Source organism: Podarcis erhardii (assembly GCF_964252035.2).
Source record: "Podarcis erhardii genome assembly, chromosome: 6".
Classification (NCBI taxonomy): Eukaryota; Metazoa; Chordata; class Lepidosauria; order Squamata; family Lacertidae; genus Podarcis; species Podarcis erhardii.
In genome coordinates, this window is record NC_138510.1 from 607,061 (window position 1) to 621,451 (window position 14,391).

At 48.7% G+C, this 14,391-nt stretch overlaps 2 protein-coding genes across 4 annotated transcripts in view; both read right to left on the reverse strand.

Annotated features, from left to right (window-relative positions):
- Positions 1-14,391, reverse strand: part of SLC12A5 (solute carrier family 12 member 5) — a 103,591-nt gene that overhangs the window by 40,392 nt on the left and 48,808 nt on the right. For all 3 annotated transcript variants that reach the window (XM_081867552.1, XM_081867551.1, XM_081867553.1), the window contains exons 2-3: positions 3,146-3,240; positions 516-647 (exon numbers count right to left, since the gene is read on the reverse strand). In XM_081867552.1, the coding sequence (XP_081723678.1) occupies positions 516-647; positions 3,146-3,240 (227 nt within the window). The remainder of the gene's footprint in view (positions 1-515; positions 648-3,145; positions 3,241-14,391) is intronic.
- LOC309344218 (protein B4-like) lies at positions 1,540-1,921 on the reverse strand (the record flags this gene model as incomplete). The annotated part of the gene is made up of 1 exon (XM_081866470.1): positions 1,540-1,921. The coding sequence occupies one exon, from the start codon at positions 1,919-1,921 to the stop codon at positions 1,607-1,609; it is 315 nt and encodes a 104-aa protein (XP_081722596.1). The 3' UTR covers positions 1,540-1,606.

A 14,391-nucleotide genomic window follows, 5' to 3' on the forward strand; every position in this document is an offset into this window, starting at 1 on the left:
CCGCCTCCCCCATATAACCGACCTGGACCCTGAGATCATCCCCCGAAGCCCCTTCTTCACATGCAGATAACTGAGGCACGTGGTGACTCTGTGCCACCGGGATTTGCAAATGTAAGACTCTGTGGAACCTTTAATCTCTAGAACGGTGGATACTTTGATTTGTATAAATCTGTATTATTTGCAAAGGGAATACTTTACTATCCCTTTGGAGCTGCTCTGTATTTTTACACTCTTGTCCTTCCTGGCTGTGACACTTAATGGTTTGCATGTTTTAATTCCTTGTCCCCGCCCCCCCCCCCCTATATTTGCACTTCATTTTTCGTTAAAAACCCATTTTGTTTTATTTTTTAAAAAAGAACAACACAGCCGCAACAGAGCCATGGAGCGTCCACAGGCAGCAGCTCAGCCCCTGACCCTCTGGAAAGGAGGCACACACTTGGGGTCCAGAGCCAAGCCCCCCTCCACCCCCAACCCCGCAGAGGCAAAGCCCAGTCTCCCGGCGCCCCCCCCCTCACCTTGACGGGCTTCTTCTTGGCTCCCTCGTTGTTCTCCGCCTCCTCGTGCTCCCGGCTGCCCTGAGGCAGGTTGGTGTAGTTGGCCAGGCCGCTGAGCATGGAGGACACCATAGGGATGGTGTCCATTTCCTCCTGGGGGGGGGCAGAAGGAGGAGCGGGGCTGAAGAGGGGTTCTGCACATCCCCCTTGGCCCACAACTGCCTCTCCGCTCCCCCCAAACTCTGCACACCCCATTTCTCCCTTAAAAACCCAGGAGACGCTGCTACCTTAAGCTGTTGATCCAACTAAGCCAGTGCTGCCTACTTTGGCTGGCAGCAGCTCCCCACGGTCTCAGGCAGAGAGAGTAGAGCCCTTCCCTTCCCTTCCCTTCCCTTCCCTTCCCTTCCCTTCCCTTCCCTTCATTCTGAACTTTATTGGAAAATGACATGGTGTTTAAAAACAGGGTCTTTGCTTCATAAATAGTCCATTCACAAATGGGGACGTGGTGCCAGAGGTGGAGGGGCAGCCCCCACCATGAAAGGGGTCTCCTCTCCCTTGGACGAGGCCGCGTTGGACAGCCACGTGGCCCCATCCTGCCCTCCCTGCGGAATCTGGCCCCTCAGGCCTCCTTGGGGCCCCGGCTGGCTGGATTCCCCCCTTCCCCCCCTTCCCCCCCCTTTGGCTCTGGGGGGCTTGGACCCCTGGTCAGCCTTGGCTTTCTCTCCCTTGGCCTCTTTGGTTTTCTTGGCCGCTGCAGGCGCCTTGGCCTCTGCCTGGGGGGCGCCTCATCCTCGGCCCCCCGTCTTGCTTTCCAGGGGGCACCGGGTGTGTTTGCCAGGAGGGCCTTGGGAGAGCTCCGTTTCTTGAGGATTTGGGCCTCTTTCTCCCCCCTTGGGCTTCGCTGGAGGTTTGCCTGGATGCTTGCTAGCTTTCGCCTTGGTCCTCTTTCTGGAAGCCTCCTCCTCCTCCTCCTTCCCTTCTGCGATTGCTCCCTGCCTCAGTTTCTCCACAGGAACCTTTGCCTTGGGATTCTTGGCCACTTTCTTTGGTGTGGGCGCTGTTTTTCCATCCGAATCCGAATGCTTTTCTGGGCTCTTCTTTCCCTTGCCTTCCTATGTGCCCAGCTTGAATCTCCCTGTGGCCCCCAGTGCGGAAGAGTTTTGTGGCCGGATGAGGCAGCCCCTTTCCAGGCCTTTGGCCAGGGCCACCTTCAGGCCGTGCTTCAGGCGGATGGGGGCCACCCCGGGGTAGGTGCGCAGGACATAGCGCTTGATGGCCACAACAGAGACCCCCTTGCGCTCATTCAGGGTCTTCATCTCCTCCATCACCATGGTCAGCGTGGGCGGGTTCTGCGCCTTGCGGTGGTTCAGGGAGGCCAGGGGGCCGGCCAGCGAGGCAGCGGACTTGGCTGCTGACAAGGCCTCCATTGCAAGCAGCTGCCCAACCCTTCCTCCCCTTCCCACCTCAGGGCAGAGGTCTTTCTCATCACCTGAGCCTGTTTGGAGAAGCTGGGCCTTGAACTGTACATCATAGCTGTCAACCGTTCCCTTTTTTTAAGGGGAATTCCCTTATTCCGAATCGGATTCCTCGCAAGAAAAGGGAAAAGTTGACAGCTAGGCTGTACATAAGGACATAAGAGCCTGCTGGATCCGGCCAGGGCCCATCTAGTCCAGCAGCCTCTTCTCACGGTGGCTGGACCCATGGGAAGCCCACAATCTGAGCACAATGGCATTCACAGGTAGGCTGTGCCTGAGCATGGAGGTTCTGCTACCACAATAGACCTCCCTAAGAAGGGCCTGTGGATCAGGCCAGGGGTCCAGCTAGCCCAGCATCCTGCTCTCACAGTGGCCGACCAGATGCCCAGATGGGAAACCCAGAATCAGGATCCGAGCGCAAGAGCAACTCTTGCCTCATGCAGCTTCTAGCAACTGGGATTCAGGAGAAACCCAGTTTGCGTGTCTGCTCTCTAACTCTCTGTGTTTCCTTCTCTCTTTTTTAATGGTTTTTATTAAGAATTTCAAGATAACAAATTATCAAAAACATATCTTCACCCCCCCATTTCCCCCCTCCCCCCTCACCAAGAAAAACCCTCCCTCCCCCCCACCCCACCCCCGGACTTCCCTCAGCTCCTCTCTCTGGTTTTTCAACACAAATTATTCTCTGCATATTATAAAATTGTAAAGATCTTTAAATGATCTATTTATTATGTTAACAATAATAAATCTGTGTGTGTTTATTCAAAACCTGCCAGGGAGTCCAATTCATTTTGGGGTGTGTGTTTTTAAGTCATTTGTAAAAAGTTCCCATTCTTCTTTAAAGCCACAGTTGTCCTTGTCTCGCAGTTTGTGTGTCAATTTCGCCAGTTCTGCATAGTCCATCAGTTTCCCTTGCCACTGGTCTTTTGTCGGGATTTCCTCATTCTTCCATCCTTGTGCTATCAAGACTCTTGCCGCCATTGTCACATATATAAATAAGTTCTTTTATTTCCTTGGCAGGCCTTTTCCTACAATCCCCAACAAAAACCCTTCTGGTTTAACGCTCTGCGTTTCCCATCTTGAGTCTGCCTACATGCCAGACTCCTGCTCCCCCCGCCAGCTGTGGCTCCTCCATCCCAAATCTTCCCTTCCCGATTCAGGACGCGCCCAGCTCACCTCAAACAAGGCCATGTTTTTCCCGTCATATTCCTTCCCCTTCTCCAGGTCTGTGCTGTTGATGAAAGGGCTGCTCTCCTTGGGGTTCCCATCGCCTGAAGGGGAAGAGAGAGAGATGCATCAGTGCCAGAGGCACGGGGCCATTTTCCTGCCCCTCCCTCCCACCCACGTTGCACAGGATTTGCCCCCTGCTTGGCACCCAAATTGCCCCCTGCCCTTGGCTGCCGGAAGCCCATCTTCGTGGTCCACCTGCTGCAAAGCTCAAGGTTCTCCGTCCACAGAGCTTGGACAGAAACGGGGCAGGGAGCACCGCCAGCTCTCTGTGGCCTCCCACCAGCAGCACACACAGACTGGGTTTCCCCTGAGTCGGAAGGGACCCCGAAGGTCCTCTAGTCCAGCCCCTGCAATGCAGGAATCTCAGCTAGAGAATCCTTGGCAGGGGGCCACTTAGGAGAGGCCATGTATCCAGTGAGCTTCATGGCCAAACAGGGATGTGAACCCAAGTCTCCCAGGTCCTAGTCCAACACTCTCACCACTAGGCCACACTGCCTCTTAATTTCACTTACAGGCCCTGTTTTCCAGGGACAGCCCCAGATTTACAAAAGCCATCCCAGTTTCTGATTTGATCCCGGAACGTACTGCTTTTCCTTAGGCATAGCTGTCAACGTTTCCTATTTTTTAAGGGAAATTCCCTTATTCCGAATAGGATTCCTCGCAAGAAAAGGGAAAAGTTGACTGCTATGTCCTTAGGACATCTCTATTTTCATTGGAGATGGGTATAGAGATATGCGACCCCCAAGCCAAGTAGATAAGTGACTATACAACCTTCAAAAGACATCTGAAGGCAGCCCTGGATAGGGAATTTTTTTTTAATGGTTCAATGTTTTATTATGTTTTTATATATGTTGGAAACCTCCCAGATGGGCAACATACTAATGATAATTTTTTAATCAAAATATAAACAACAATAAACCATAAAATTATATTTTATTTTTCAAAATAAATCCTCCAGTAAGATGGAAAACAATGATTATTTGGGTATGCTTCCACTTTATTAATCCCCCCCCCCTTGAGGCCCTCAGCACATGCTTGTTCTGCTTATGGTTCATCCAGCCCTGATTCAGCCTAAAAAGTGGGTTTCCCCAGGGGGATACTGGGGGTGTGAATGAGCCCTCTTCGTGGCATAGCATGAGCAGAAAAAGATGAGGAAAAGCCTTTGCACTCAGAGGAGACCTTCCTTTCTGAAGGCCAAGAGTTTGGCTCATCTAGCTTTCCAGGCCAGAAGGTGGACGTGTATTTTTGGGCTGTTGGGACCTGTTTGGCAGAAGCAGAAAAGGGAGGGAGGGAGGGAGAATCCAGAAGGTTTGGCCTTAGCAGCCAAGTTCTGGGTCAAGATTTTTGAGCAGAGCAAGTGCCGCAGAATGAGAAGGAAGATCTCTCCTTCAAGGGCTGGGACACGGAGACCTTCCCTTCTCATCTAAGAGTCTTGCAGATTTATTCATTTTGTTGTGCAACAGAACTTGTTCCATTATCCTATTTAACCTGAATTAACTTTGTGGGTGATCAATAATAATAATATAATTATAATAATTATTTCTTATTTATACCCCACCCATCAGAAACAATGGCTTCGACCTTCGCTTTCCTTCCTTGAGCAAACCCGAGGCTCAGATCCAACACTCCCGTTCGGCTCATGTAGTCACCTTCCACTTGAGTAATGGAAGCTCCCTCTCCTGCCCCCTGGAGACCCCCCAACATGGGGGGAGAGAGGGAAAGCCCCATTGCACAGCTGGGATCCTGCCTGAGCACCACTGAATACAATCCTAAGTGCAGCTCTTCCTCTTTCCCCTGAAGCTAAACGGGTCAGCATCTGGGTCTGGTCAATGTCTGGACAGGAGACGACTGCTTGGGAATCCCACTGGACCTCCATGCTGTGAACTGCCCTGTGGTCTTTGGATGAAGGACAGTATACATGTTTGAGAAATAAAATCAAAATAATAAAGTAATAGGCAAATCAATAAAATGAGGCAAAATTTAGGGCTCCTCCACCTTCCCACTTGCCCCGTGCTTAGAGACCGTGGGCCTGGGAGGGGGGTATTCTGCTTGATAATGAAATGATGGTGATGATGATTTGTACCCCGCCCATCTGGCTGGGTTTCCCCAACCAAGCATGGCTCCAAGCAGTTTCCCCCCAATCCACTCCTTTCACAGGGAAAACTTGTTCTCTAGCTCTCAATTGGAGCAAACATCAGTCCAGAGAAAACCCCAATTGCCGTTTGCTCCGACTGAGTGTTAAAGAGCGGTTTCCCCTGGGGGACAGCAGTGGGGCAAGAGGAAGGGTGGGGGAACTCTTAGTTCCATGATGGGGGAAAAGTGGGATGTAAATGGAAAACGACTCATCCTGAGGATGGGAGACTCTTGGGGACTGGAGAAGAGGAGAACAGAAGAGGAGAACAGAGCCCTGCTGGATCAGCCCCAGAGGCCCTTGTGGACTACAAGGGCATCCGCACAGCAGCCACTCAGATACCCAGTGTAGGAAAGCCCCAAGCAGAAGCTGCGTGCAAGAACTCTCCCTCTTGCAGGTTCTAGCAACTGGGATTCAGAAGCATTGCTCCTTGGAGCTGAGCCTTGGAGAGGCTCTCTGCCATGAATCTTCAGCTCCTTTTGTAAAGCTATTTAGGTTGGGGGCCAACACTGTCTCCTGTGGGAGAGAGTTCCACAGTTCAACCACATCCTAATCTTCCAATATTCAGCTTCTCTGGATGCCCCCAAGTCCTGGTGTTCAGAGAGGGAGAAAATGTTCCCCTCTCCTCTCCCTCCATGCAAGGGAAAATTCTTTAAACTTTTATCATGGGGGGGGGGGGAGAGCTTTCTCTGTACCGTGCTTAATTGTATAATTGGGAGGTGGGGCTTTGCAAGTGGTGTGTGAGAGAAAACCAGTCCCTTTGCATGAATGGAGGAGCTCAGAACTTCACTATTTGCCTCAGTTTCTCAGCCTTCCTTTCTTCCTGAAGAAAATGGGTTTAAATAAAGAGGAGGAGCAGAAGGAGACGCTCAAAAGGGGTGTCAGTCAGAGGACCTGGGGCCTGGCAGAAAATACCAGAATATACCCCACTTCGAGGCACTTCTCCGATACAAACCACTCAATAAATGGCAGAAATTGGAACACGTGGAGTTAAGTGAGATCCCCACTGCTCAGAGTCTGGGGGCTTTGCAGCTGCCTCCTTGGGGGCCCTGATCCCCAGGTACTTCCCTCCTGACTGGAAGAAATGTTCCCCCTCCGACAGGCATTGAGCTGCCAGAGTCATTTGCCACAAGGCCAGGGCATGATCTTGCAATTAAATGGGGTCACTTGTCCTTACATCCTTCTGTGCCTTGTTGCAGCCTCTGCTCCCCGACGGAGGAGACTGCCTGCTTCTCAGTTTCTCCTTGCAAGGACACTGGCCTGGCTAGGGAGCTCCGGGGCTGGCCTGATAAATGGCTCTGACAGTTCCACCCTCCTGGGAATGGCAGCTAATTGTTCTCTTGTCCTGGGGCTGAAGACTCTTCCCAGGGCAACAGCCAGAAACTGCCTGTGCAATTCTTCACAGCAGCCATCCAGCCCCTCTCCTGCTGCCCTCTCAGCAAAGGAGTAAACTTTCTGGTGAGGCCTGCTGCTTAAAGAGGGGGCGGCATTCACAGACCTGCCTTTCCCCCACCCGTCAATTTGGCTTCATTCATTGCCTTGGCCACGAGCATCTCTGGGCAACTGAATCTGACACAAGAACAGCCTGTCTTCTGGATGAGACCAAAGACCTGCAGAGTCCAGCTTCTCACATCAGATCATCTAATCTTTTTTTTTAAAAAAATGATATTTATTAAAGTTTCCATTAAGACACAAAAACACACAAACATACGCAAACAAAATACAAGTGTAATTTCAATCCCTTTTTTTTCTTAAACCTTATTTCCCCGACCTCCTCACACCTCCCCCTTCTGTATTATAATTTCATTATCATCCGCTCAACAAGTTCTTGTCTTATTTCTCAACCTTAACTTAAGAATTTTATTAAATCATGCTATTATTTTCCTTTTCTTCTTTCTTTCATTCATCAATTTATTTTTAGAACCTTATATCTATCTGATTTAAAAAACCCAATTTTAACTTAATCTTAAACCTTTTTCCTAAAGTCGACCCCAATTTCCCTTCCACGATTTTTCCACATTCCATAAAAATTGCAAAAAAAATAAGCATATAAACAAAGTCTAAACAGATTATATTTTAACACCCTTTGGATTCCCAAACCCCACCCTCCCTTTCCCGGTTTTGATCCCCAAACCAATGTCCATCAGTACATCTGTTCTCTGCCTGGATCCCAAATGCCTGAGGCTTTTAAGCCTCTCTCAGTTTCTCTCTGCCGGTCTTTTTGACAGTCCTTTATTTTCAACACCGACTCTCGAAGAAGCTCTGTCCCACTAATGTCCATTTTTCTTCCAAGCAGGCCTCTGTATTTAAAAGTGGAGCTCAAATTTTGTTTCTTAAATCTTTTAAATCTATATGTCCCAAAAGCTCCAATTTCCATCTTAATCGAATTTATGCTACCAGGCCTCTGGTCCAGCTTTGTCTTCCACCACTTTGTGGCTTCACCTTCAATTTCCAAGTCCTCATGTGTCTCTCGGGATTTATCAAACTTCATTTCCCCAGCTGCAGCAGCTTCTGTTTCAACTTCAAGGGCTTTTGGTTCAGAAACAAAAACTTGTGTCAAGTCTCTTCCTGTTCCCATAAGATTGTTTACTGTATCATTCAATGCTATTGCCCTTGTTGTCAACATATCACTCTGGTCCTGGAGCTTTCCCAGGAGATAAAAAGTCCTATTCAGCTCAGCAAGTATTTTTCCACTTACAGCCATTTCTTGCAATATCTCAAGAGTCCCCTCTAGGGGGATTCTGTTTACTTAGTATCTTTCCAGTTTCAATCCAATAGACCAAATGTAACTTATTTTCCTTTGCTCCCGACAATTTGTATCCAAATTAAAGAAAATCTAACCAGCAGAGTCACCAAAAACAATGTTTCCTTTTATTTCCCAGCTTTGACAGCTAGTTTGACAGCTGTCAAAGTCCGTATCTTTTCAGCAGGCTCTCTCACCGATCGCTCCCAGTTCCCGGGGGGTTGCACTTTAATTTAAACCGAATCTTATCCTCCAGCAAAATCAATTGTACTGTCCAATCGCGAAGATAATAATTTTCTTCCAAAAGAACAAAGATGTTTCTCCCAACTTTAGTTGGCTGGTCCTTGCTTTAGATTATCTACAAAGCGGGGGGTGGGGTGGACTTCCTTTTACACCTCCCCCGATCGTACCGAATTTAAAAAAGAATTTCCCTTTTAAGTCCAATTTCCAAATTACTCACGGGTTGTTGCTTTTAGTCCGAATATTTAAAGGAAAAAGTCAGTGCTCTCCGTCCATGGCATGCAGCTTCGCTCAGCAGGGAAAGCAGAGGACTCTCAGCACCGCGCCGCTCCCCGCCCCCGTTCCGTAGCCTTTAAAAAGGCTCCTTTGCGGGTCGGGGGGGCCCTAATGGTGCCCGCCGAGTCACCACATCCACAGGCATCCACACCTGTGGTTTTTAAGGGTCCCCGCGTCGCCGGCGCGGCAGAACCCGATCCCTACTGAGCTGATTCCCTCCGGAGATCGGAGGGAATCCGCCATTAGATGTTGGCGCTAACCCGGAAGTCCACATCAGATCATCTAATCAAACCTCAGTCCAGCCCAGTGCAGGATAGAAGCGTAGCACCTGCGACAGGTGGGCCACCTGGTCTCTGCTGAAATACTACAAGCTGAACATGAGTCCACCATGTGACGCATCAGCAAAAAAAGCTAATGCTATTCTAGGCTGCATCAACAGAAGTCTAGTGTCCAGATCAAGGGAAGAAGTCATAGTCCGGCTCTGTTCTGCCTTCCTCAGACCACATCTGGAGTTTTCTGTGTCCAGTTCTGGACAGCACAGTTTAAGAAGGGTGTTGACAAGCTGGAAGGTGTGCAGAGGAGGGTGTGGAAACTAAGCCTGATGAGGAGCGCTTGAAGGAGCTGGAGATGTTTAGCCTGGAAAAGAGGAGACTGAGAGGAGATATGATCAGCCTTCTTCAAATATCTTAAGGGCTGTCACATGGATGGAGGAAGCTTGTTTCCTTCTCCTCTGGAAGGTAGGACTCAAACCAGTGGCTTGAAGTTGCAAGAAAGGAGATTCCAGCTGAACATCAGGAAGAACTTTCTAATAGCCAGAGCCGTTGTGGAGGCTTGAGTTGAGATTCCTGCATTGCAGAGGGCTGGACTAGATGTCCCGCGGGGTCCCTTCCAGCTCTGCAATTCTATGATTCTATGAACTGGGCCCAGAAACAAATGGGCAGCCAGTGCCATTGGGCCAGGATCCATGCAAAATGCTCGAACCCTCTTTCCCCAGTGAGCAACCTGGACACTGAATTCTGCACCAGCTGAAGTTTCCGAACCGTCTTCAGAGGCAGTCCTGCGTAATCTGACCAGAGCGTAGACGCCATGCCTCACCTTGTGCCCCTGAGCCCTCCTGGCCATGGGGGTCTCTCCCCCACCCCTGCCCCCAGCCGGTCCCTGGCTGTCCTTTCCTCCTCCTCCTCCAGGTCCTGATCCTGCTGCCTTTCCTTTCCCAGCTCAGGGTTCAATTCTTGGTGACCATGAGGCAAGCAGGGCTGCCCAGAGGCTTCTGACCAGAGATCCTCATGCCAGGTTGACAAAGGGTGTTTGCAGTCCCTTTCTGAAAATGCTCGTCCTATTAGCCCGTGGGTAGGCAAACTAAGGCTCAGGGGCTGGATCCGGCCCAATCGCTTTCTCAATCCGGCCCGCGGACGGTCTGGGAATCAGCGTGTTTTTACATCAGTAGTATGTGTCTTTTTATTTAAAATACATCTCTGGGTTATTTGTGGGGCATAGGAATTTGATCATTTATTTTTTTCAAAATATAGTCCAGCCCCCTGCTGAAAAGGTTTGCTGACCCCTGTATTAGCCTTTCCCCCCACCACTCAGTGATCTGGTGGATTCACTGATCTTTTCCCCCTGAACAAAGATCTGTTTCCTAGATAAGCTGCTGTCCATTGCGGCACACTTTTCTTCTTTTTTTAACACTTCATTAACATTCATTTCCAGCATCATCTTATTCCTTGTAATCTCCTTTGGCCTTTCATGCTCAGGGAAAACATGACCTCATTTCATTTCATTTCAGGGTTTCTGGAGGGAGGGGCTGAAATTGAGCCTCCCATTCAAGCGATCCGGACACAGCAGAGGCAAATCATTAAGAAAAGAAACGTTGGCTGCTCAGTTCTACTTAAAAGAACCACTCCTTCAACCGCAATTTCTCAAAATCCAACTAATTGGAATTTGGGGCATTTGAGATAAAAAAAGAAAAGAAGAATGGATATAGTTGCTAAGCACTACCACGGTGCGTGTTAAATTTAGATTCAAGAATATCCAGACACAAGCTGTGATCCTGCGCACACTTACTATGGGTCTCCCTCCCACGGGAGGCAGCGAGGATTAGACAAATTCATGGAGGAAGAAAGGGCTATCTGATTTCTAGAAGACAGCCCCGTTTAGGGAAAAATTTTAATGTCTAATGTTTTACAATTTTTTATGTGCTGTAAGCTGCCCAGAGTGGCTGGGGAAACCCAGCCAGATAGGTGGGGTATAAATAATAATGTTGTTGTTGTTGTTGTTGTTGTTGTTGTTGTTGTTGTTGTTTGTTGTTATAGAATGGGGGGCAAAGGCCCATGGGTGCACGTTTTTGAGGTGGCCCAAACCAGGAACCCCCAAACAGGGATCCCCATCCTGCCCTACCTGCCTCTGGGGGTCTCTGGGCCCCGGAGCCCAACCTGCCCCACTGCCGCACCCCCAACCCCCTCGCTGAAGGGCCGCCTGGCCAGTGCCCGCTCACTCCTTGCTCGGACGGTGAGCTGGCACAGACGAGGGCAGGCAGGCAGAATCTCCAACCCAGAGGAGCTCTCGCAAGCCCATCTTCCCATCCTGTTCACACTCCTGTCTACACTGGCTTGGTCATTGTCCACAGAGCGGAAGAGGGCAGGATCCCCAAGGAAGTGCCCTCTGGGGAGCTGGTTTCAGGGATCAGGCCCATTGGCAGACCAACTCTGTGTTAAAAAGATGTCTGTAAAGTACAGATGGTACTTAACACCAGTGAAGTTAGCAAAAATGTATCAGACTCATGATAATAAATGCTGGAAATGTAAAGAAAAAGAAGGAACCTTTTACCACATGTGGTGGACGTGCCCCAAAGTAAAAGACTTCTGGGAAAGGATTTATAATGAACTGAAAAAATGTAGAAAAACACATTTATTAAAAAACCAGAAGCCTTTTTACTTGGTATAGTGGGGGGTGAAATCCCCAAAAAGAATGTTACTTTTTTTCTGTATGCCACAACAGCTGCGAGAATATTGCTAGCGAAGAATTGGAAGAAACAAGATTTACCAACTATCGAAGAATGGCAGATGAAGATGATGGACTATATGGAACTTGCCGAAGTGACCGGGAGACTCCAAGACCAGAGAGAAGAAACAGTGGAAGAAGACTGGAAGAAGTTTAAGGAATATTTGAAAAAATATGTTAATATTTAAATATTTAAATTCTAGAATAGGTTTGGAAGTGGATATAGGCTGTAGGGTTAGAAGTAGAAGATAGTGTATTTTAAAATAGTATTATTTGTAAGTGATAAAATGTGAAGATTTTTATGGTAAAAGTAAGTGTGATAAAAAAAGGTTAAAAATTATTATATATGTAAACTGCTAAAGATGAGGTAAAATGAAAATCAGGTGGGGGGGGGACTTGGGGAAGCCCCCCTAACAATGTTTAGAGAAAATAAGGATAAGACAAGAATTTGTTTGTATTGCTTGTTTTTCTGTTTGTGTTGTTTAGTTGTGTTATAAAATGAATAAAAAAATGGGGGGGGGGATGTCTGTAAAGAGGACCTGAAGATTGATCCCTCATGCCAGGAATTCCTTGCAGGAGACCCCAGGGCCTGGTGGGGGCCGAGTTCCACCCCCCTCGAGGTCTGCCTCTGGCCAGCTCTCTTTTGTTGTGATTCCTGCATTGTAGGGGGTTGGACTGTGATTCTAGATTTCACCAGCCACCTCCTGCTCAAGCTGCAACAACTGAAACCGATCCCACCCCCTGTAACTGGATGGTCCCCTCGGGATCTCCCACAAGCCTGAACCACCTGCAGCGTCAGTTCAGCAGAGGCCCAAGTGATTCCCCCTCAGAGTCATTTCTGCAGTCCCATTATGTGGGAGAGCTCTGGAATGAGGGGGGACGGCAGTTAAGGGTATTGGAAGAGAGATGGAAATGGAGTCAGCATCCACGGTCCCCTTGGACCAAAGATATATAACATTAAAACACTGAATACTCTGCCCGGATATAGCCAGAGGCCAACATTAGAAGAGGAATACGACTTTCCTCTGACTAGTAAGAAGCAGAGGAAACTGGGGTTGGCTCAGAGGAATCAGCCTCTGTTCATGGACACGAGAGCCAGATTTATGTACCGCCTCACTCAGCTACAGTTTAGGGTCTCAGGTTAGTACAATTCTTTAAACCAGATTTTACATAATGGGTGAAAAAGTTAATAGAAGTATTGCAAGATAGATGCTTTCGGTTGTCATATTTTTGTACATGTGCATATCCAAACAGGATACTGTATTATTTATGTTTCCCTTGTCCTTAGTGTTACAGAATTATAGAATTGCAGAGTCTGAAGGGACCAAAAGTGTCATCTAGTCTAAGCCCCTGCAAGGCAAGAAGGAATAATGCATGTCTTAGAATAACACACACCTGTCTTATGGTAACACAGGGCAGGGGTGCTCTGAAACTTGACAGAGCATGTCCTAATCCGGCCTTGATGTACATGGATGGACTTGGTTCACTTCTCTGACCGGCAGTCGCCAAATATTTCGCATTCCAAGATGTGAAGGAAAAGAAACTATTAGAATTACCTTTCTTCCCATCAACAAGGGGTAAAGGTAAAGGGACCCCTGACTGTTAGGTCCAGTCGTGGCCGATTCTGGGGTTGCGGCGCTCATCTCGCTTCCTTGGCCGAGGGAGCCGGCATACAGCTTCTGGGTCATGTGGCCAGCATGACTAAGCCGCTTCTAGCGAACCAGAGCAGCGCACGGAAACACCGTTTACCTTCCTGCCAGAGCGGTACCTATTGATCTACTTGCAGTTTGACGTGCTTTCGAACTGCTAGGTTGGCAGGAGCAGGGACCGAGCAACAGGAGCTCACCCCGTCACCGGGATTCGAACCGCCGACCTTCTGATTGGCAAGTCCTAGGCTCTGTGGTTTAACCCACAGTGCCACCCGCATCCCTATATCAACAAAGGGTAGGTTCTATTTATTAAATCATAAGTCATCTCACACTGAAAAGAACATGTCCCATTTCTTCAAAATGCTTTATTTTTCAAGGTTTTGCAGCTGGTCAATGCGCACAAATATAATTAGATGACTAGTCAAGAAGGCAGCGAAAGCAAGGCCATCCTTAGCCAAGGTTGGGCTCCTTTAAACACTGAGCTAGGAGGGTCACACTCTGCACTCAGGGGCACTGACCCATCAGAACCAGAGCCTGCTGGATCAGGCCAATGGCCCACCCAGTTCAGCATCTCCTCTTCTCACACGTGCTCACCAAGATGCCTGCAGTAAACCCACCAGCAGGATCCAGGCATGAGAGCAACTGGGATCCAGAAGCATCGCTGCCTCTGACTATGGAGGCAGAGCAGAGCCAACTTGTTAATAATAATAATAATAACAACAACAGCAGCAGCAACAATACATTTTATTATACCCCGCCCTCCCCAGCCAAGACCGGGCTCAGGGTGGCTAACACCAGATATAAAAACAACTGATTAAAATACAAGTTAAAAACAAGATTAAAATACAACATGCAGCCTCATTTCAGTAGGAACTCAAATCAAAAACGTTTTTGGGGATGAAAACGTCAAGTCTTCACCAAGGCCAACTATCCAGACTATTCCTACGTGGGCCAGAAAAAAGCCAGGGAAGTCCCCAAGTAGGAGTTCCATCACAGAAGGAGAAAGGAAAGAGGGGGAGGGGAAGGGGATCAAGTTGATTCCAAGCCAAAGGCCAGGCGGAACAACTCTGTCTTACAGGCCCTGCAGAAAGAAATCAGATCCTGCAGGGCCCTGGTCTCATGAGGCAGAGCGTTCCACCAGGTCGGGGCCAGT